We start from the raw sequence: 22,051 nt of genomic DNA on the forward strand, positions 1-22,051 counted from the left end.
GGCATACTTTCAGGACCAAATTAAAATCTAACTGGTAAATCTTTTACCAAAATAAATAAAAATACAATACAACATAATTTGTGGTTCGTCTAAGTGAATATGAGATCTAGTTCTAGAATTTAACACCTCTGATCCAGAGCAAAAGTATTTAATATTTTCTATTTTGTATAACCTTTTGGCTATCTGGTGATTGAAACTTATTTACCTCTTCTCAGAATGTTTTTAACTGCATAAAATACATGTAATTACAAAAGAAATCAAATATAGGAAAATATACTTTTTAAAAAATTTAAAGTTCATAAACCCTTGGTTAAGGATCCCTGATCTTCCGAGGAAGAGATTATGAGAGGGGCTTGTTGGCATTGCCTGCTCTCATTTCTATTAGGCTGTTTCCACTTTAAGAAGTTCATATGGCATTAATGGATAGGCATTTGCTTCAAAAAACCAAACACCATCATTTACATCTCAGAAAATGTCTTGGATCATACAGATTGGCCTATAAGATAAATTATGTCATCTAACATTAATACTCAATCAACATATAATTGTTGAGCTCAACATTAAAGGAAAAAGATACTGGTCAAAATCTTAATTGGCTTTTACTATTATGTATTTCAATTCAATAAACATTTATTGATTCCACTAAGTTAGGTGTGTCAAGAGATACAAAATTTACCCAATACAGTTAATCTTTCAGGCCAATGAGACACATAGATAATTATATGCACAGTATTAAGCAATATATGGATCAAAAGAAATAAAATGAGGGTGGAAGAGCCACGATGGCAGATTAGAGGCAGCAACCTAGCCAAACTATCAATATTACCCTCCTAACAAGTTAAATAAAATTCTAGAGTCCTAACCATCAAAACCCATCAAAAAGACAAAATGTTTTTTAAAAAAGGGTGGGGGTTGGGGGGGGACAAGACATTTTTTAAGGCCAAAACAACTTAAGAGGTCAGAAGTGGAAGGATAGGAGATGGAACAAAAAGAGCCAGAAGAAGGCTATTGGTTACAGTTACTGACAGTTGGGACCAGAGAGGATTCTGGGGAGGCTCTGGAGGAGGAAGGAGGAAAAAGGACTTCTGGCAGAGGACTGAGAGAGGGAGGAGGAGAACATCTCAGCTTGGATCCAGTCCTGAGGGATTCCTGAGGATCTTTCTTTGGACATTGAAACCCCAATTCCCTGGTCAAAGGCATCCCATTGCTTCTCACCCATCAAGACTTCATCTGTCGAGTTAGCTAAGTGTTTGGACTCCATTTTGGGAACGATCTCTTGGGCTCCTTCTCCCATTGCCCAACTTTGCTGAGAGACCCTTTCCGGTCAAACTTACAATTATAGGAAAGGATAGAAAGAGAAGAAGAAGGGATGAGGGGGGAGACGCTTAGGAGTGGGAACCCCAAAGGTTCCCACCTGAATGATGGACCCCATAGAAATAGAGAAGAGGGCACCCCAAAATCCCTCTGCCCTTCACCCTTTCCCCCAATCCCTATATTGATATTAATAAGATATTCATTAGTCAGATAGCCTTCCAGAGTGCCTGAGAGACGAGGGGAAGGGGAATCACAGCTTGGTCTGGCTGCCTCCATCTTGGAGACAGACCACCCGCTGTGAAGTTGGTTGACCTTGGGGGGAGGCTTGCATGAACCCCGCCCTCATTTAGAATCGGATTGGGGTCCACCATACCTCATCTTATAGGGAATCCTTGCCCCCAACTCCTGTGGGGTGGCATGACCATCCAGGTCACCCAGTTTAGGGGTGACACCCCCTTAAAGTCTTGGCAATGCATATTCGGCTCTGAGGAGAGAGCTGGAGGAGAGAGTCACCACCTCGTAGATTTAGACCCTATCTCCCCTCTATCATAACATTGGTTACTGGCTCTCTTCATTCTTATAATTTTGGCAGAACCAGCTTAGGTAAAGTACCTAAATAATTCTGTGACATCGAGGTGGCCTGGAGGGCAGATGGCAGTAGCACCAGCAGTTGGCATTGGAGGTGGCTACAGTGTAGCAGCAGAAGTTTCAGGAGCTCTTAGCCCAGAGATAGGACGGGGATTGGACAACTGGTCAGAAAGAGATTACAGGGAACCCTAGACTGAGGACCAGCTCTTTGTCAACTCCATTGTAATTCCAAGTTGAGGATCTGGGGCAAAGAGGAACACTAATGCTTGCAGCTGCAAGGGATTTGATAACAGTTCAAGGGCAGATGGGAGCACAAGCACTTGAAAATACTGGGAAGCAGAGGCCCATCCTCGGTGAAGACTAAAGCACAGACCAGGAGAATGGCAACCACATCTTTCTTGGGATCACACCACCTCAAAACACCAAAAATTTATAGAACCTTCCAGAACTAGCTCTAAAAGCAGCACCCACAAAAGCCAGAAACTTTAGGCAGTGAGTTCCTATCCCTAAATGAGCAGAGCCCAACTTTAACATAAAGTTCAAAGGCAAGAAGTAGGCTGGGGAAATGGGCAAACAACAAGAATAAGGAACTTAAGCATAAAAACTTACTCTGGTGACAGGGAAGATTAAGAAGACAATAAATATCAAAATAGCTACAAGCAAATCCTCGTGGCCTGGAGGTGTGTGTGTGTGTGTACCAAATTGGACATAAATCCAGCAAGAATCCCTGGAAGAGTTTAAGAAAGAGATAAGATAGAGGACAACTTGAAAAAAGAAATGAGAATGATATTAGAATATTATGAAAAGAATTAACAGTTTAGTAAAAAAAGACTCAAAAAATGCTGAAGAAAATAACACATTAAAAAATAAACAGAATTGATCAAAATGGTGGAAGAAACACAAACATTCTCTGAAGAAAAGATGTTCCTAAAAATCAGAATTAACCAATGGAAAAAGTGGTATAGAAGCTCACTGAAGAAAATAATTCCTCAAAAATCAGAATTGAGCAAATAGAAGGTAATAACTCCATGAGACATCAAAAACAGTCAAAAGAATGAAAAGAGTTTCAGAATTGCTACTCTACAATTTAGTTTCTCTGTCCCGTCCCTCCCTCCCTGTCTCTCAAATTTTATTAAACACATTCTGTGTGCCAACCACTATGATAACTGTTTAGCAAATATCTGATTTGGTTCTGGAAACCACCCTGGGAGGTTATGAGGAAACCGAAGCAGACAGGACATGCTAGTAATTGCCCAATCAGGTTTCAGACTCAGATCTCCTTCACTCCAAGCATGTAGTTGCCTCTAACTTCATGAAACATTCTGTACTAGTAATCCATGTCCCTAAATCAAAAGGGCAGTCCATTTTATAATCTGTTTTCTAGCTGTAGGATTGGTTCTTACAGTTGCAGAGTTCAGGTTCCTTTTGTGTTCTTTTTTTTTAAAATCCTTATAGGCATTATAGATATTCTTCTGGTTCTGTTTTCTTCACTTTACATAAATTCATATGGCTCAAAAGGGCAGCAGAGTACAATGAAAAGAGCATTGGTTCTAGGATCAGAACCTAAAGCCTACATCTGAAGTTTATTGCTTGTGTATCCTTGGACAAATCATGTAATTTTCCCAGGTCTCAATTTTCTCATCTACAAAATGAGAGATAGACTATATGGAGTTTGAGACCCAACTCTAGACCTGTGATCCTATATTAGCTATTATTTCTAACCCTTTTGGTTTGTAAAGTGAGGTAGGAGCTATTATTATCTCTCTCTTAAAATGAAGTCTTATTGACATATACATTCATACATGCATATATATGTGTGTGTGTGTGTCTGAAGTTGAGAAGGGTTAAGAAATTTGCCCAGGGTTATACAGATAAAGTGTCTCAGGTAAAAATTGATCTAAGGTATTCCCAAAGCTTAAGTCCAGCACATTATCTGCTTTGCCACCCAGCTTTATATAAGTTTTCTCATCTTTTCTCTGAATTCCTCATATTGGTCTTTTTTTTTTTTTTGCATTGGAATAATAATCCCTTGCTATCACAGGTGATTCAGCTAATTTCCAAGTAATGGGTATTCTCTTTGTTTCTAGTTTTTTCTTATTTTTTTATTTAAAATTTTTTTAAACTTTTTGCTTATTTTTTATACAGTTCAGGATGTTTTTTAAATAGTTTCTGGTTTTGTATTCTTATTTTATTTGAAAAAATAAAATGCCTTGTTTTTCATCTTTACATTTATCTACTTTTATAGGATTCTCTCTGAGCACTTCTTTGAGGAAAGCTAATTCTAATCAAGCACAGTCTGGATCATCCAAACAAGCACTTAAGAAGCCCAAGTTACCACTAGGACGATTTGATGCTCCAGAAGATTCCAATTTAGAGCAGGAGCCACTAGAAAGTGAGTATTCACATACACGGACATACCCCTTTAACAAAATTTTATTTGTTTTGAGAGGTAGTTTGGTGTAGTGAATTGAGATTTACTGTCACTCACTAGTTGTGTGACCCTTACAAGTCACTTAACCTCTTAGTACCTCTACCCACCCTCCCAGTAGAATACTCAAGTTTAAGTTGGAGAGCAGTAATGAATGATGTGCATTACTACAGTTTTCTCACCAAGAGTTCTCAATATCAATAAAATCACAAGTAAAATTTTTTAAAAACAAGTCTGGTCCATTAGAGGACTTATTTCAAAAGTGAAAAATAAATTGAAGGCAATTGTTAAATTAATATATTACTTGTTATACATGAATAAAATAATAAAGGATTTTGTTAGTTCAAAATCATAATGAACCCTCATTTTCTTGGGCCACTAACAGCCTCCTCAAATAGTAGATAATTCTTCCTCGGTTTTAACTTGTACATCAATCTAATAAGCAACTTCAAAGGTATTGAGGAACTAGTTCTTAATATCTTAATATTACCTGATAATGAGAAAACTCTTAAGGGGAATGAGATATTTTTTAAACAAACTTTTATTTCTTTGGCAGTTTGTATAAGAATCAGTCTATTCTTTTTTTCTATTAGACGTAAAAACACTTTTTGGCAATTGTTTTTTAACATTTTAAAATTCAGATCTTTTTCCTCCTCACCTTTACCCTAGGTGATGAATAGTTTGATATAGGTTATACCCATATTCTCACATAATACATATTGCTTGTATCATAGTAGAAGGTACATATCACACATACAATAGAAATCTCATGAAGGAAATAGAGTGGAAGATGGCATGCTTTAATCTGCCATTCAGATTCCAATAGTTCCTTCCTTGGTTGTGGATAGCATTTTCATCATTAGTTCCTCGTGGTTATCTTGAAGACTTGCTTTTCTGATAATGGTTTAGTCCTTCCCCAGTTGTTCATCATATGATATTTCTGTTACTGTATAAATTGTTCTCCTGGTTCTGTGCACTTCACTTTGCATCAGTTCAGGTTTTTCTGAACTTATGCTATTCACCATTCTTTATGGCACAATAGTATTCTGCTACAATCACATACCACAACTTGTTCAGCCATGGTCTGAGTGATGAACTACTCCTCAGTTTTTAATTCTTTGCCATTACAGAAAGACCTACTAAAAATATATTAGTATAAGTAGGTCTTTTTCCCTTATCTTTGATTTCTTTGGGATACAGAACCAGTAGTAATTGCAGGGTCAAAGGATATGCATAATTTTGTGGTCCTTGAACCTAGTTCCATATTGCTCTCCAGAATAGTTATATCATTTCACAATTTTACCAACAGTATATTTTATTTATAATTTTGCCACACCCCCTCCAACATTTTTTCTTTTTCCTTTTGGTCATGTTAGCCTATCTGGTAGATGTGAGATTCTCAGAGTTGTTTTAATTTGCATTTCCCTAATAAGTAATACTTTGGAGCACTTTTTCATTTGACTCTGGTTAATTTTAATTTCTTCCTCTGAGAACTGCCTGTTCATATCCTTTGACCATTTTTCAATTGGGTAATGCTTTGTATTCTTATAAATTTAATTCATTTCTCTACATATTCAAGAAATGGGATTTTTTCCAGACACTTCCTATAAAATTTTTATCCAGATTTGTTGTTTCCCTCCTAATCTTCATTTCATTGGTTTTATTTGTACAAAACCTCTGTAATTTAATGTAATCAAAATTATCTATTTCTTTTTTCGTCATGTTCTCTATATCTTGTTTTGATCAATTCTTCCCTTGTCCACAAGTCTGACATAAACTTTTCTATGCTCCCCTAATTCGTTCATAATGTCACCCTTTATTTGTAGATCAAATGTCCATTTAGACTTTATCCTGGTATATGGTAGATGTTGGTCCATAACAAATCTCTGCCATACTTCTTTCCATTTTTCCCAGCAGTTTTTGTCACATAATGAGTTCTCTACCCAAACTCTTGGATTTTGGCATCTATCAAGCACTGAGGTGCTATGGACATTAACTGTCATGTATTGATTACCTAATCTATTCCATTGATTTCTTAGCCAGAACATGACTGTTTTGATGATTACCACTTTATACTATATTTTGATATCTGGTACAATAAGGTTTTCTTCCTTCCTTCCTTTTTTTTCCATTAATCCCCTTGATATTCTTGGCTTTTTGTTCTTCCAAATGAGCTTTGTTGTTATTTTTTCTAGTTGTATGAAATAATTTTTGGGTTAATTTTATTGGTGTGGAACTGATTAGGTAAATTAATTAAGATAGGACTGTCATTTTCACTACATTGGCTTGACTTATCCATGAACAATTTAATGTTTTTCCAATTGTTTAGGTCTGACTTTATTTGTGTGAAAAATATTTTGTAATTATGTTCATATAGATGTTGGGTTTTGGTAGGTATACCTCCAGGTATTTTATATTGTCTGGAGTTATTTTGAATGGAATTTCCTTTTCTATCTTTTGCTATTGTGGAAAATAGAAATGCTGATGATTTATATGGGTTTGTTTTATATCCTGAGACTGCTAAAGTTGTTAATTATTTCTATTTGTTTTGTGGTTTATTCTCTAGATATACCATCATATCATTTGCAAAGAATGGTAACTTTTTTCTTTATTGCCTATTTGAATTCCTTCCATTTCTTTTTCTGCTCTTATTTAGCAGTTATTTTTAGTACAATATTAAGTAAGAGTGGTGATAATGGGGATCCTTGCTTTATCCCTCATCTTAATGGGAAGTGTTTTAGTTTATTGCCATTACAGATAATGCTTGATGGTTTTAGGAAATTTATATTTTTTAAAGCTGACACTAGAAAGAGCTCCTCTGCTTATGTTGCTGAAGAGTATCTTTGTGTACATGCGCCTCAAAGGAACTGGGGAACTGTCCTAAACTGCTCATGTTTTGAAGGGTAACAGTGGATGATCTCTAACATGGCCTTTTTAAAGTATTTCCCAGAGACACTCATGCCCCAACTATCAAAGGTTAGAACTCAGTAAAAATGTAAGCATAATACAAAAATGCAAGCATGATACAATTAGAAAATAGCAGAAGTAAAGGCAGTTAATGTGCACATATTTATCAAATATTACCAAATGATTATAAAAATATTACCACTATTATTTATAATAATAGTAATAACAAGTATTATAATATTTTATATTGTTGTATTATATTAATTTGTTGTATTAATTGTTATTGTATTAATGTATTATAATAATAGTAATAACCAAGAAAAGTTACAAAAGAACTAGAAGACATAATCTCATTGTTTGGTGTTTGTAGTCTATTGAAGGAGGGAGAAGCATTTATAGGAATGAGTCACTGGAATCTTGGACATTTAAACTTATCTGGCATTCTAGGAGGAGTTGCTATTATCTAGTAAATACTATACCTTCTTTACATTTATAGATGAATAAACTGAGACAAATGGGGTTAAGTGACTTGCCTAGGGTCACATAGCTGGTTAAGGATCTGATAGCAGATATTAATTCAGGTCTTCCTGACTCCAGGCTCAGTATTCTCTCTACTGTGTCATCTAGCTGCCTAGTAAACATTATATAAATGCTAGCTATAAGCTATTATTATTAGAGCGTTAATGTAGAATTTTTCTTGCAAAGAAACATAAAGAAATTTCTTGAGAAGAGATTTTAATTGCAATCCAGAGAGAAGTAAATTATGGGACTGTTTTTCTACCATAGAGAAATTGGCAAGTGTACTGATGGCTTTGACTGTGATCTTTCTCACAGCTGATACATTGTAATTATTTAGTTTTGTTTTATTGTTATACTATTGATAAATTGTATTACTAGAAACCTTGCTATTTAAACTTAAAAGATTTTAGGGTGATGAATAAAACAGGGTTGGGGGCAGTTAGTGGTTTAGAGATAATTGATTGAGAAAAATGTTGCAATTTTAGTAATTTATTGGGAAGTATCCAAATATATCCTTGGTTGCCTTAGAAGCCAAGATGAGAAATTAAATAAGAGAATGAGTTAGTAAATGGTAGAGCTAGGGATAATCATACTATTAAATAGACAAAAATGAGGTCTACCCTAAATCATGATAACATATTATATGACATTATGGATGAAGCAATTCCAAGTGATGAGATTCAAAATGTGACTGTACCAGTAGTTAGCCAAATATATGCATAAGGCAATTAAATTTGGATAAATCACAAGCATTTCAAAAGTAAAGTATAAATGTTCCTTCCAACTTTAAAACCGTATGATTCTGTGATTGGGAAATGGAAAACCTAGAGGTAATTCTAAAAAACAGTTACATATTTGGAAGATACCTATTATTACCTTGTTAAGGGATAAATATGTAATCTTGAGTTCCTTCAAGATCCTTTAGCATAATATATTACTAAGCTAGGCAGAATAAATTTTCTGTTTAAAAAAAAGTTTGGGGAATGTCAGAAGTTTTAGGAGTTCTTGGAAAATGGCAGGCAAATTATATAACTGTTAGATAACCTAATCAGTACACAAAATAACAAGATAAGTTCTCCACCCTCCTTTCCACAAATGTATACTCTTTAATTAATATGTCTAAGATCCTTTAATTTGTTGCTTTCTACCAGAAAATGGTGAGGTAATGTGGTTTTGCAGAGATGAATAAAACTGCCTCTGCCATCTAGGAGTTAGCATCTTAAATAGAGGAGGTAAGAGTTTCAACTTTGAGAAGAGTTTACATTGATAGTATTTTTAGATCATCTTCAAAGTGTTTTCATATCTTGATCTTTAGGACAACCCTATGAGATAGGTCGTACCAGTATTCTTTTCATTTTACATATGAAGAAATGGAAGCTTAGGGCTAAAAATGTCTTTTCCAGAGTCATAAGACAAGTAAGTGAAAGAGGTAAGGTTTGGACGCAGATTTTTTAATTCCTTTTTTTAGTACAGGACAAAATGTTTTTTTTTTTCATACAAAGCAATATGTGAAAGATTCCTTAAGAAAAATATAACAAACTTCCCATTGGATAAGGAGAAAGGAATTAGAGTAATAAAAAAGACATTTTTTAAATAGCTGGCCATGAGGTCCAAACTGTGTAGAAAGACATGTGAAGCCAGATGGGTTATAATAGATAAGATGAAATTAGAATTGTCAAGGGACCAGAGGAGAGATATAAATTAAGGCCTGTTCACATACCTTGACCATTTATCTAATAGGGAATGACTTTTATTTTTTTAAGTATGCTTCAGTTCCTAATATATTTCAGAAATGAAAAGTTTATCAGGAAAATTTGCTGTAACTCTCCCCCCCAACCCTTATATTTTCTGCTTTCTTCTTCATTTGAAATCCAAGAACATCACTTTCATTGGTACCAAATGTTTTTAACTTCTTGTAATCACAGTGATCAACATTACAGGATTCTCTCTATTCCTAGTCAGTCATGATCTTCTTTTATCCATAGATCTGATAGGTATTTTTTTCATGCTCCCTTTATTTATGATCGTACCCTTTATATCAAAATCCTATTCTCATTTTGAGTTTATCTTGGTAGGTGCTGAGGTTGAACAAAAGATGTGAACAGGCAATTTTTAGAAGAAAAATTCAAAGCTGTCAATAGGGGGAAAAATGTACTAAATCACTAATAACTAGAGAAATGCAAATGAAAACAACTCTGAAGCATCATCTCACATTTATCATTTTTACTAACATGACAGAAAGGGAAAATGACAAGGAGATGTATTAAAAAAAAATAGTCAAGCTAATGCACTGCTAATTGGAGCTGTCCTACCATTCTGGAGGACAATTTGGAGCCATACCCAAAAGTAATGGCATACCCTTGAAATAGAAATAAAACAGCTTTTGAGGTTTTACTTCACACTCTGTAAATTGACAGTGTTGATTTTAGGTAGCAGTAATAATGTTGAGGGACTGTGAGAAGACAGGCACACTATTAGCTTTTGTAGAACTATGAATTGGTTCAGTCTTAAACTTAGGAAAAGTTTCTTAGGCCTGCTATTTCCACTACTCACACATATGCCTCAAGAAGACAGAAACTGTTGCTCTTTGTAGCAAAGAATTGGAAATAAATGCATCTCTATCAACCATGGAATGACTGAATATGCTAGTTTATACATAGACTAGCATCATACAATAAAAAAAATGAGAGGTTTGAAAAAAAATTTAACCTAGGAAGATTTGCATGAACTGATGCAGAATGAAAAAAGCAAAACCAAAAGGGAACAGTATATACATCGGCAAGAATATTATCATCTAAAAGATTACTAAGGGCAGCTGGGTAGCTCAGTGGATTGAGAGCCAGGCCTAGAGACGGGAGGTCCTAGGTTCAAATCCGGCCTCAGACACTTCCCAGCTGTGTGACCCTGGGCAAGTCACTTGACCCCCATTGCCTACCCTTACCAATCTTCCACCTATAAGTCAATACACAGAAGTTAAAGGGTTTAAAATTAAAAAAATTAAAAAAAAAAAAGATTACTAAGAGAGAACCAAACTCAAAGTAATTGAAAAACCAGAGGACATACAATGAAACATATACCATCCTCATGGCAAAGAAGTGGATACTACTTGGGGAAAATATTTACATTGTCAGAAATGGGCACGTTAGGTTGCTTAATTTTTTTCTTTGTTAAAAAGATTTGGTCACTTCCGGTTAAGATGGCGGCAGAGTAAGGAGCAGCTGCTCGATCTCTCCTAACCGAAGCATACAGGACTCCTCAAAGGGACATAAAAATGAATCCAGACAAACGAAGGAACCCTACAACAGGGCGAAGCGTTGAAGGTACGCAGAATCGGGGCATTTCCACACTATAAAGGGGTGAAACAGCTCTCACTAAAATGCGAGAAGATTTAGCCAAGTGGCTGGGGGACACGCACAGACTTTCCCCGAGCGTCCACATGGGTGAAGGCACCACCTCGGGACAAAGATCTCTAACACATGGACTTTCCCGAGCGCCTGAAGGCATTTCCTCAGGTGTGAATAAAGATCTCCAGCCCACGGACTTTCCCTAGCTTCTGAGTGGGTGAAGGCAGTGCCCTAAGAGTGCCTTCTCTGGCAAAGGCAGTGCCCTAGGCTTGAATAAAGATCTCCAGCCCAGGCTTGGACCTCCAGTGAGGACCCCGTGCGGACCGGAGCGCGGTTGTGGGAGCAGCCCCAAAGACTGCTGAAGGAGCCTCGGGCAGAGGGGCAGACCGGGGTCTACCAGGAGGCCTGACCCCGAGGACAAGGAGACTGGAGCCCCCGGGAGCTTAGAAAACGCAGGCAGACCCTGAGTGTGAAGACAAAGCGGAAAAGGGGCGGGGCTAACGATGGCAAGCCAAGAACTGCAGAGGAAGAAAAAGATTATCAAGAAAAACTCTGGAACACTCAACAACTTTTACACAGAGAAAATCCAGACAACAGAGAAGGACAAACAAGTAATTATATCCAAACCTTCCCCCCAAAATGAAAGCTGGTCACAAGCTATTGAAGAGTTCAAAAATGAGATGTTGAAGAAGATGGAAGAGATCTGGCAAGAAAATAACAGCTTAAAAGGCAGAATTTTGCAATTGGAAAATGAAGCTCAGAAATCAAATAAACTGATAAGCAAATTGAACACCAGAAATGACCAGATTGAAAAGGAAAACCAAAAGATTATAGCCGAAAACCAGTCCTTAAAGGCTAGAATTGAAAAATTAGAACATAATGCTCTCTCAAGACAACAAGAACAAATAAAATAAAGCCAAAAGACTGATAAAATAGAAGGAAACATGAAATATCTTAATGAGAAAGTGACAGACCAAGAAAACCGGTCTAGAAGAGACAATTTGAGAATCATTGGTCTTCCAGAAAAGGTAGAAATTAATAGAAACTTGGACTCCATACTTAAAGAAATTATTCAGCAAAATTGCCCTGAAGTTCTACAACAAGAGGGCAATATAGACATTGAAAGGATCCATAGATCACCCTCTACACTGGACATAGAAAAGTCAACACCAAGGAATATAATGGCAAAATTTAAGAGCTTCCAAGTAAAAGAAAAAATCTTACAAGAAGCCAGAAAGAGACAATTCAAATATCAAGGAGCACCAATCAGGATAACACAGGATCTGGCAGCCTGCACGCTAAAAGACTGCAAGGCTTGGAACACAATATTCAGAAAGGCAATGAGATCTTCAGCCACGGATCAACTACACATCGAAACTGAGTATATACTTCCAAGGGAAAGTATGGGCATTCAACAGAATTGAAGAATTCCAAGTTTTTGCACAAAAGAGACCAGGACTAAATGGAAAGTTTGATACCCAACCACAAAAACCAAGAGAAACATGAAAAGGTAAATAAGAAACAGAGGGAAAAGAAAGAAAACTTAAAATTCTTTAAATTTGACTCTAAGGGCTTAAATAAGATCTAATTATCTGTATTACTAGGTGGAGAAATGCTATGTATAATTCTCTGTAGTGAACTCTATTCACTAGTATAATATTCACTATTATAGCAACCAGAAGAATAATTCATGGGGAGAGGATAGGATACTAAATGGTCTAAGATGACTTAGGGGGTGGGAAAGAGGGGGGGAATAGTAGGGGACACCAAGAAAAATCTGAGTAAATAAGAAAAATAGGATATTCTATTACACACAAAGAGGGCATGGGAAGGGGAGGGGATAAATACTATCATAAGAAGGAGAGGAAGAGAGCATTAAGAGGGAATAATCAAACCTTACTCTCAGTATAATCAACTCGGAGAGGGAAGAGTAGCTTTATTATCCATTTGGATAAAAAAAAAAAACCCTATCTAACCCTACTGAGAAAGTCAGAAGGGACAAACCAAAGGGAACAGGGGAGTGGGGAGGTCAAAAAAGGGAGGGGAGAAGAAGGGGGAGGGAATTCATTAGGCCTTTAAAAATAAAAAGAGGGGAATAACAAGGGAGGGGATAAGGGACACTGGCTCAAAGCAAACCACTGGTTTAAAAGAAAATAGTCCTGGGGCAGCTGGGTAGCTCAGTGGACTGAGAGCCAGGCCTAGAGACAGGAGGTCCTAGGTTCAAATCCGGCCTCAGACACTTCCCAGCTGTGTGACCCTGGGCAAGTCACTTGACCCCCATTGCCTACCCTTACCAATCTTCCACCTGTAAGTCAATACACAGAAGTTAAGGGTTTAAAATTTAAAAAAAATTAAAAAAAAAAAAAGAAAATAGTGTAGGAAGAAGGGGTGGGTCTAGAGGGGGATACAAAAATGTCAGTGAATGCACAACTGATAATTGTAACTCTGAATGTGAATGGGATGAACTCACTCATAAAACGGAAGCAAATAGAAGAGTGGATCAGAAACCAAAATCCTACCATATGTTGTCTACAAGAAACACATATGAGGTGGGCAGACACACACAAGTTTAAGGTTAAGGGCTTGAGCAAAATCTTTTGGGTGTCAAATGAAAAAAAGAAGGCAGGAGTGGCTATTATGATCTCTGACAAAGCCAAAGTAAAAATAGATATGATTAAAAAAGACAGGGAAGGTCATTACATCCTGATTAAAGGCAGTATAAACAATGAGGAAATAACACTACTCAATATATATGCACCAAGTGGTATAGCATCCAAATTCATAAAGGAGAAAATGGCAGAGCTCAAGAAGGAAATAGATAGTAAAACCATAATAGTGGGAGATCTAAATATTCCTCTTTCAGATCTAGATGAATCAAACCAAAAAATAAATAAGAAAGAGGTAAGAGAGGTGAATGAAGTCCTAGAAAAATTATATTTAATTGATATGTGGGGAAAAATAAATAGGGACAAAAAGGAATACACCTTCTTTTCAGCTGCACATGGTACATTCACAAAGATTGACCATGTAATAGGACATAGAATCATTGCAAACAAATGCAAAAGAGCAGATATAATAAATGTAACCTTCTCAGATCATAATGCAATAAAAATAATAATTAGTAAGGGCACATGGACAGGCAAATCAAAAACCAATTGGAAATTAAACAATATGATTCTCCAAAACCAATTTGTCAAAGAAGAAATCATAGAAACAATCAACAATTTCATTGAAGAGAATGACAATGATGAGACATCCTACCAAATTCTGTGGGATGCAGCCAAAGCAGTACTCAGGGGGAAATTTATAACCTTCAGTGCATATATTAACAAATTAAGGAGGGCAGAGATTAATGAATTGGGTATGCAACTCAAAAAATTAGAAAGCGAACAAATTAAAAACCCTCAGATGAAAACTAAATTAGAAATACTAAAAATTAAGGGAGAAATTAATAAAATCGAAAGTAAAAGAACTATTGAATTAATAAATAAGATTAGAAGCTGGTATTTTGAAAAAACAGATAAAATAGACAAAGTACTGGTCAATCTAATAAGAAAAAGGAAAGAAGAAAACCAAATTGACAGTATCAAAGATGAAAAGGGAGACCTTACCTCTAATGAAGGGGAAATTAAGGCAATCATTAAAAACCATTTTGCCCAATTATATGGCAACAAATATAACAATTTAGGAGATATGGATGAATATCTACAAAAATATAAATTGCCTAGATTAACAGCAGAAGAAATAGAATACCTAAATAATCCCATATCAGAAATAGAAATTGAACAAGCCATCAAAGAACTCCCTAAGAAAAAATCACCAGGACCTGATGGATTCACAAGTGAATTCTATCAGACATTCAAAGAGCAACTAATCCCAATACTATACAAATTATTTGATATGATAAGCAACGAAGGAGTCCTACCAAATTCCTTTTATGACACAAATATAGTACTGATTCCAAAGCCAGGTAGACCAAAAACAGAGAAAGAAAACTATAGACCAATCTCCCTAATGAATATAGATGCAAAAATCTTAAATAGAATACTAGCAAAGAGACTCCAGCAAATAATTAAGAAGATCATCCACCATGATCAGGTGGGATTTATACCAGGAATGCAAGGATGGTTCAACATTAGGAAAACCATCCACATAATTGACCATATCAACAGTCTAACAAACAAAAATCACATGATTATCTCAATAGATGCTGAAAAAGCCTTTGACAAAATACAGCATCCATTCCTATTGAAAACATTGAAAAGTATAGGAATAGAAGGACCCTTCCTAAAAATAATAAACAGTATATACTTAAAACCATAAACAAGCATTATATGCAATGGGGATAAATTAGAAGCCTTCCCAATAAGATCAGGAGTGAAACAAGGATGCCCATTATCACCTCTATTATTCAACATAGTACTAGAAACACTAGCAATAGCATTAGAGAAGAAAAAGAAATTGAAGGTATCAAAATAGGCAATGAGGAGACTAAGCTATCACTCTTTGCAGATGATATGATGGTCTACTTAAAAAATCCTAGAGAATCAACTAAGAAGCTTGTAGAAATAATCAACAACTTTAGCAAAGTTGCAGGATACAAAATAAATGCACATAAATCATCAGCATTTCTATATATTTCCAACACATTAGAGCAGCAAGAGGTAGAAAGAGAAACACCATTTAAAATTAACCTAGACAATATAAAATACTTAGGAATCTATCTACCAAAACAAACACAGCAATTATATGAAAACAACTACAAAACACTTTCCAAACAAATAAAACTGGATTTAAACAATTGGAAAGCCATTGATTGCTCATGGGTAAGACGAGCTAACATAATAAAAATGACAATTCTTCCCAAATTAATTTACCTATTTAGCTCCATACCTATCAAATTACCAAAAAACTTCTTTACTGAATTAGGAAAAACTATAACAAATTTCATTTGGAATAACAAAAGATCAAGAATATCAAGGGAAATAATGAAAAAAAATGTGAAGGAAGGGGGCCTGGCAGTACCAGATATTAAACTATACTATAAAGCAGCAGTCATCAAAACAATATGGTACTGGCTAAGAGACAGAGAGGAGGATCAATGGAATAGACTTGGGGTAAATGACATCAGCAAGACAGTGTATGATAAACCCAAAGAGCCCAACTTTTGGGACATGAATCCACTATTTGACAAAAACTGCTGGGAAATTTGGAAAACAATATGGGAGAGATTAGGTTTAGATCAACATCTCACACCATACACCAAGATAAATTCAGAATGGGTGAACGACTTGAATATAAAGAGGGAAACTATAAATAAGTTAAGTGAACACAGAATAGTATACTTGTCATATCTCTGGGAAAAGAAAGACTTTAAAACCAAGCAAGAGTTAGAGAAAATTACAAAATGTAAATTAAATGGTTTTGATTATATTAAACTAAAAAGCTTTTGTACAAACAAAAACAATGTAGTCAAAATCAGGAGGGAAACAACAAATTGGGAAAAATTCTTTATAATGAAAAACTCAGACAGGGGTCTAATTACTCAAATATACAAGGAGTTAAATCAATTGTATAAAAAATCAAGCCATTCCCCAATTGATAAATGGGCAAGAGACATGAATAGCCAATTTTCAGGTAAAGAAATCAAAAGTATCAATAAGCACACGAGAAAGTGTTCTAAATCTCTAATAATTAGAGAAATGCAAATCAAAACAACTCAGAGGTATCACCTCACACCTAACAGATTGGCTAAAATGAAAGAAGGGGAGAGTAATGAATGCTGGAGGGGATGTGGCAAAATTGGGACATTAATGCATTGCTGGTGGAGTTGTGAACTGATCCAACCATTCTGGCTGGCAATTTGGAACTATGCTCAAAGGGCTATAAAAGACTGCCTGCCCTTTGATCCAGCCATACCATTGTTGGGTTTGTACCCCAAAGAGATCATAAATAAACAGACTTGTACAAAAATATTTATAGCTGTGCTTTTTGTGGTGGCAAAGAACTGGAAAGGGAGGGTATGTCCTTCAATTGGGGAATGGCTGAACAAACTGTGGTATATGCTGGTGATGGAATACTATTGTGCTAAAAGGAATAATAAACTGGAGGAGTTCCAGGCGAACTGGAAAGACCTCCAGGAACTGATGCGGAGTGAGGGGAGCAGAGCCAGAAGAAAACTGTACACAGACTGATATACTGTGGTAAAATCGAATGTAATGGACTTCTCTACCAGCAACAATGCAATGACACAAGATAGCTCTGAGGGATTTATGGTAAAGAACGCTACCCACATTTAGAGGAAGGACTACAGGAGAGGAAACATAGAAGATAAACAGTTGCTTGAATGCATGGGCTGAGGCGGACATGATTGGGGATGTAGACTCGAGACTACCACACCAATGCAACTAACAACAATATGGAAATAGGCCCTGAACAAGGACACATGTTACAACCAGTGGAAGTGTGCATCGGCCATGGGTGGGGGGAGAGCGAGGGGTGAAGGGGAAAGTAGGGGCATAAAGTATGTAAACAGGTTAAAAATAAATATTAATAAATGTTTACAAAAAAAAAAGATTTGGTATGGATGTGGGACTAGGGGGGAGCATAGAGGGTTTCCAAAATTACTTATGTAAAAACAAAAGCATAAACAAAATATATTTTTCTTCAAATAAAGGAATGGTAGTGTTTGCTCATTTGACTCTGCAATCATTTAAGAGTATTGGGCCATATGACCTAGTGAAGATCAAGCAGAGGGGATAAAATTGTGATTAATGAGAACTCAATATAGCATCTTAATATAGTAGGTCCTCAGTGAATCCCTCACCTGACACACACACAAATACATGAACTCTTCCCCTCTTTTAGCCTTTTCACTAAAAATAATTGAAGGGGATGATTATAGTGTTAGAACTCTTTAGTACTTCCTGTAATTCCAGTGTTTCATGATTAGTTTTCTAGGGGAAGGAGTTGAGGACTAGGGTGAGCAGGCAAGCAATGGTTTCTTCTTCATAATTGTATAACAACAACTTGCTTCATCCCAAGACAGTATGTTGTAGATGAAAATCATCTATTGAAAGGAGGAAATCTTTTAAAAATAAAGAACCATTACCTAATAGATACATTTTTAGTCAAAGGATATGACAAGTTCATAAGGACATTCTGGGTCCATTGAGGCTAAAGCAGCCAGAAAAGGCACATTTGCAGATCTGCCTCAGGTCTCTGGCAAGGACCATTCTAACCTTGCTTGTCTACAAATCACTATCTAAGAACACCTGGCTTTCTTAATTGGCTCAGAACATCCTGACCAGTTAACTTACTATTACAAACCTTGAGTTCTAGCTGGGACAAGTGGCCTTCATGCATATCAGCCATACCTCGGTGTTTTTGTACTTCTAAAGAAATCCCTTTGCCAGCCATAACAGACCAAAGAGGGCTTTGAAGATTACTATTGGTGAAGTGTATGTACTCCTTAATGCAGGTGACACCTGTGTACCTAATTGACACTGAAGGATGTTGACATGTTACCTTCTTTTTGATCTGTCGTTTTGCTTTGATCATAGAGTGTAGAAACTGTATAAATATTGTACCTATATGCTCAATAAAATGGAATCTGTGATCCCAATCCCAGCCCCCTAGTGTCCCATAATTCTTTTTTTTTTTTAAATTAAGTTTACTTGTTTAATGAATTTTTTTAGAATATTTTTTGATTCCTGTTTTTCTTCTCCTCCTCCCACCCTCCTTCCAATGAATAATTCCACTGGGTTTTACATGTGTCATTGATCAAAACCCATTTCCATATTATTAATATTTGTACTAGAGTGATCATTTAGAGTCTGCATCCCCAATCGTATCCTCATTGAACCATGTGATCAAGCAATTGTTTTTCTTCTGTGTTTCCACTCCCACACTTCTTTCTCTGGATGTGGATAGCATTCTTTCTCATAGATCCCTCAGAATTGACGTGTGTCCCATAATTCTTAAATCAATTGCGCTGATAGACTTTGCGCATCTCACTCTCTCTTTGCTCTCGCTCTGCCTTTCTCTCTCTCTGTGCTCTTAAGTTCTCAGCCTACCACTCTTCACTGCAGGTTTCAGTCCAGCCATCTCTGTAGGCCAGAATGTGCTGAGATCTGGCTCCCAGCCCGTCCTGCTGTGGTGACTAGCTGGGGACCCTGAACTCCTACTGCAGCTCCCTGTGAACCCACCAATGGGTATTCCCAAGGCACATCACAAGGATACGGGCAAACAATTTTCTAAGAAAGCTTCAAACCTCTGATTAAAGAAATTCAAAATAAAACAACACTTTGGTTCTATCACATCCATCAAATTGACAGAGATGCAAAAGAAGAAAGGGGCAGATATTAGAGGGGCTCCTGGAAAACAAGCATACTATTGAACTGTTGGTGGAGCTATGAATTAGGGCAGCAATTCTGGAAAACAAATTTGGAATGATACTGAAAATATTATAAAATGGTGGATGGCCTTTGGCCCAATTACATTACTATTTGGGTCCATGATGAAGAAATCAAAGCAAAAGGAAAACTGGAAACTAGAGAGTATCTTTCTGTTGGGAAAGAGCCAAACCATATTATGGAATATGAAAGTAACAAAATATTATTGTGCCATAAGAAGTTAGGGAGAATTGACAGTATCATAGGAAACTAAGAAGATTTCTGTTAACAGAATGATTAGTTAATAATTAATCATTAGCAGAGTGAAGTGAACATAAACGGTAAGAAATTTTATACAAGAACCTTATACAAGAAAAAAATACTGAATGATTTCATTATTCTGATTCATGCAATAATAAGCCACAGATTTTGAGGACTAAAGATGAAATGTGCCATTGTAGAGGTGTTAGACTTAAAATGCAGAATAAGACATTTTTGGATGTGGCCAATGTGGAATTTGTTTTGCTTGACTTTGCATATTTGTTATAAGGGTTTTAATTTACTTCTTTAAAATTGTTCTGTTGGGGACAATGGGGAGAAAAGATATTGTTTATAATAATTTAAAAATAATCACTTGCAGAGGTATTTTTGAAACTTCTGTAGTTCTCAGGAAATTACATTCTTCAAAATTGCTAGAGTTCTATAATATTTCTTCCAAATCTTTTAAGCTTTGTTTAGATTTATTTTTTCTTTCTTTCTTTAGAATTTCCAGATGATATCAATCCTCTTACAAAAGAAAAGGGTGGCCCCAAAGGCCCTGAACCTACTCGATATGGAGACTGGGAACGAAAAGGACGTTGTGTGGATTTTTAGTGGTCAGACAGACTCTTGCTAAACTGGTCTCTTCTTCTGAATGTAATATATTTAATTTAATTTCTTCATGTTCCCTCCCACCCCCCTTTTTTTTTTTAAACAAAAAAGTCATCTGATTTGGAGAATATTAGTCCAAAAAGTATTAATTAGATTTTGGAAGCATTTCTAAATTAGCACTTGTGTTATTATAGATTTGTTAATGAAGAGCTGTTGGTCAGAACTGACTTCTGGTAATTTATCAGTTGAATTTAAATTACTAATTCATTTAAGTTCTATAATTTTTTATGTGTTTAAAGGGTTTTTTCATTGTTTGAAAAGATCTTGCTGGGACATAAAATGCCATAAATCCTGAGATGTGTTTCTGGGTCTAGTCTCCCTAATTTAGAGCTATGGAAACAAATACTTGAAGCACCAGAGTTGGGATTTTATGATATGTTATTTATGCAAAATTATCTATTCAATTCCACTAAACTGAGAATGTGTGATAATTTGAACAACTGAATTTTAATAGGCTACCAAGCCATCATTATCTGCAAAAAATAAAAAAATACAGAAGGGAAAAAGAGGGATAGACCCTGTCCCTCAGGAGCTTATGGTATACTTGGGAATAATAGTTTTCCAAATTGTGGGGTGTACCTCATTGATTGGAGACTAGTTTGTCTATTGGGTTGGGAAAGTTGAAGCAGTGATTGAAATTACTGGATATTTTAAAATATAATTCTTGGATAAATAAATCCTTTTATTGATTTGGAAACAAAAGTTCAAATCAAATTAATGTGACACTAACATCAAATTCTGTAAGAGGTAGCAGAAAAGGATACATTTGTACAGCTGAAGGCAGTGGGCCCTAAAATAGGTGGCATGTAGAGAATAATAGGTTGTTACAAGGGGAAAAGACCTGGTCCCTACACCAGAGGAAGGAATTGTGCACTTGTATCCCCCAGTGCTGCATGAATGCTCCCCACCAACTCTTCCCTATGGCAGATGAGACTGGAGAAGACCCATCTAATTGCAAGTGGGAGCCATGAGCACTTAGCCCCTCCCTCTGGTGGAGGGTCTTAACCTTTTGACAATTCATTTTATTGGTTATTTAATATTACTTTTACTGTATGTTGTAAATTTTGTTTTTTGTTGTAAAATTGTGATGAATTCTTAATTTTACTTGAATAAAATGCAAGCTAAGAAAAATTTTTGAGTAGATTTTATTGTGAAAAGGGGCTGTATGGTATTTAAAAAGTGGGAGTTGCTATTTTGTATGGAAGTATATATAATAGCAATGTTCACACACACACGCACAAACACACACACAATTTTGAAACTACTACCCTAGAGAGTAACAATTAGAATATAGAAAGACTATAAAGAAAGAAACAATAAGTCATGGGAGATAATATTACAAAAGAAAGTCAACAATCAGTCAAAATTCTGGCCTCTATAAACAAATATAATTTGACCCAAAGGGGTAACTGAGACATTTGGGATGGAACTTAGGACAAGAATATATTTATAGGAACTTGACATGAGCATAAAAGAGAAGGTGGAAGAACACTGTATATTAAAAAAACACATAGGAACAGCTAGGTGGTTCAGTGGATAGGATGCCAGTCCTAGAGCCCAGAGGCCTTGGGTTCAAATTTGGCCTCAAACACATCCTAGCTGTGTGACCCTGAGCAAGTCACTTAACC

General features: G+C 36.0%; 1 protein-coding gene across 1 annotated transcript in view; it reads left to right on the forward strand.

Moving 5' to 3' along the window:
* SDHAF4 (succinate dehydrogenase complex assembly factor 4) overlaps positions 1-21,554 on the forward strand; it is a 31,491-nt gene extending 9,937 nt beyond the window's left edge. Inside the window, exons 2-3 of the mRNA XM_044673792.1 lie at positions 4,148-4,294; positions 20,257-21,554. Of these exons, the coding sequence (XP_044529727.1) occupies positions 4,148-4,294; positions 20,257-20,366 (257 nt within the window). The 3' untranslated portion in view covers positions 20,367-21,554. The remainder of the gene's footprint in view (positions 1-4,147; positions 4,295-20,256) is intronic.
* The last annotated feature ends 497 nt before the right edge of the window (positions 21,555-22,051 follow it).

The sequence above is a fragment of the Gracilinanus agilis genome, chromosome 4 (genome assembly GCF_016433145.1).
Source record: "Gracilinanus agilis isolate LMUSP501 chromosome 4, AgileGrace, whole genome shotgun sequence".
Lineage (NCBI taxonomy): Eukaryota > Metazoa > Chordata > Mammalia > Didelphimorphia > Didelphidae > Gracilinanus > Gracilinanus agilis.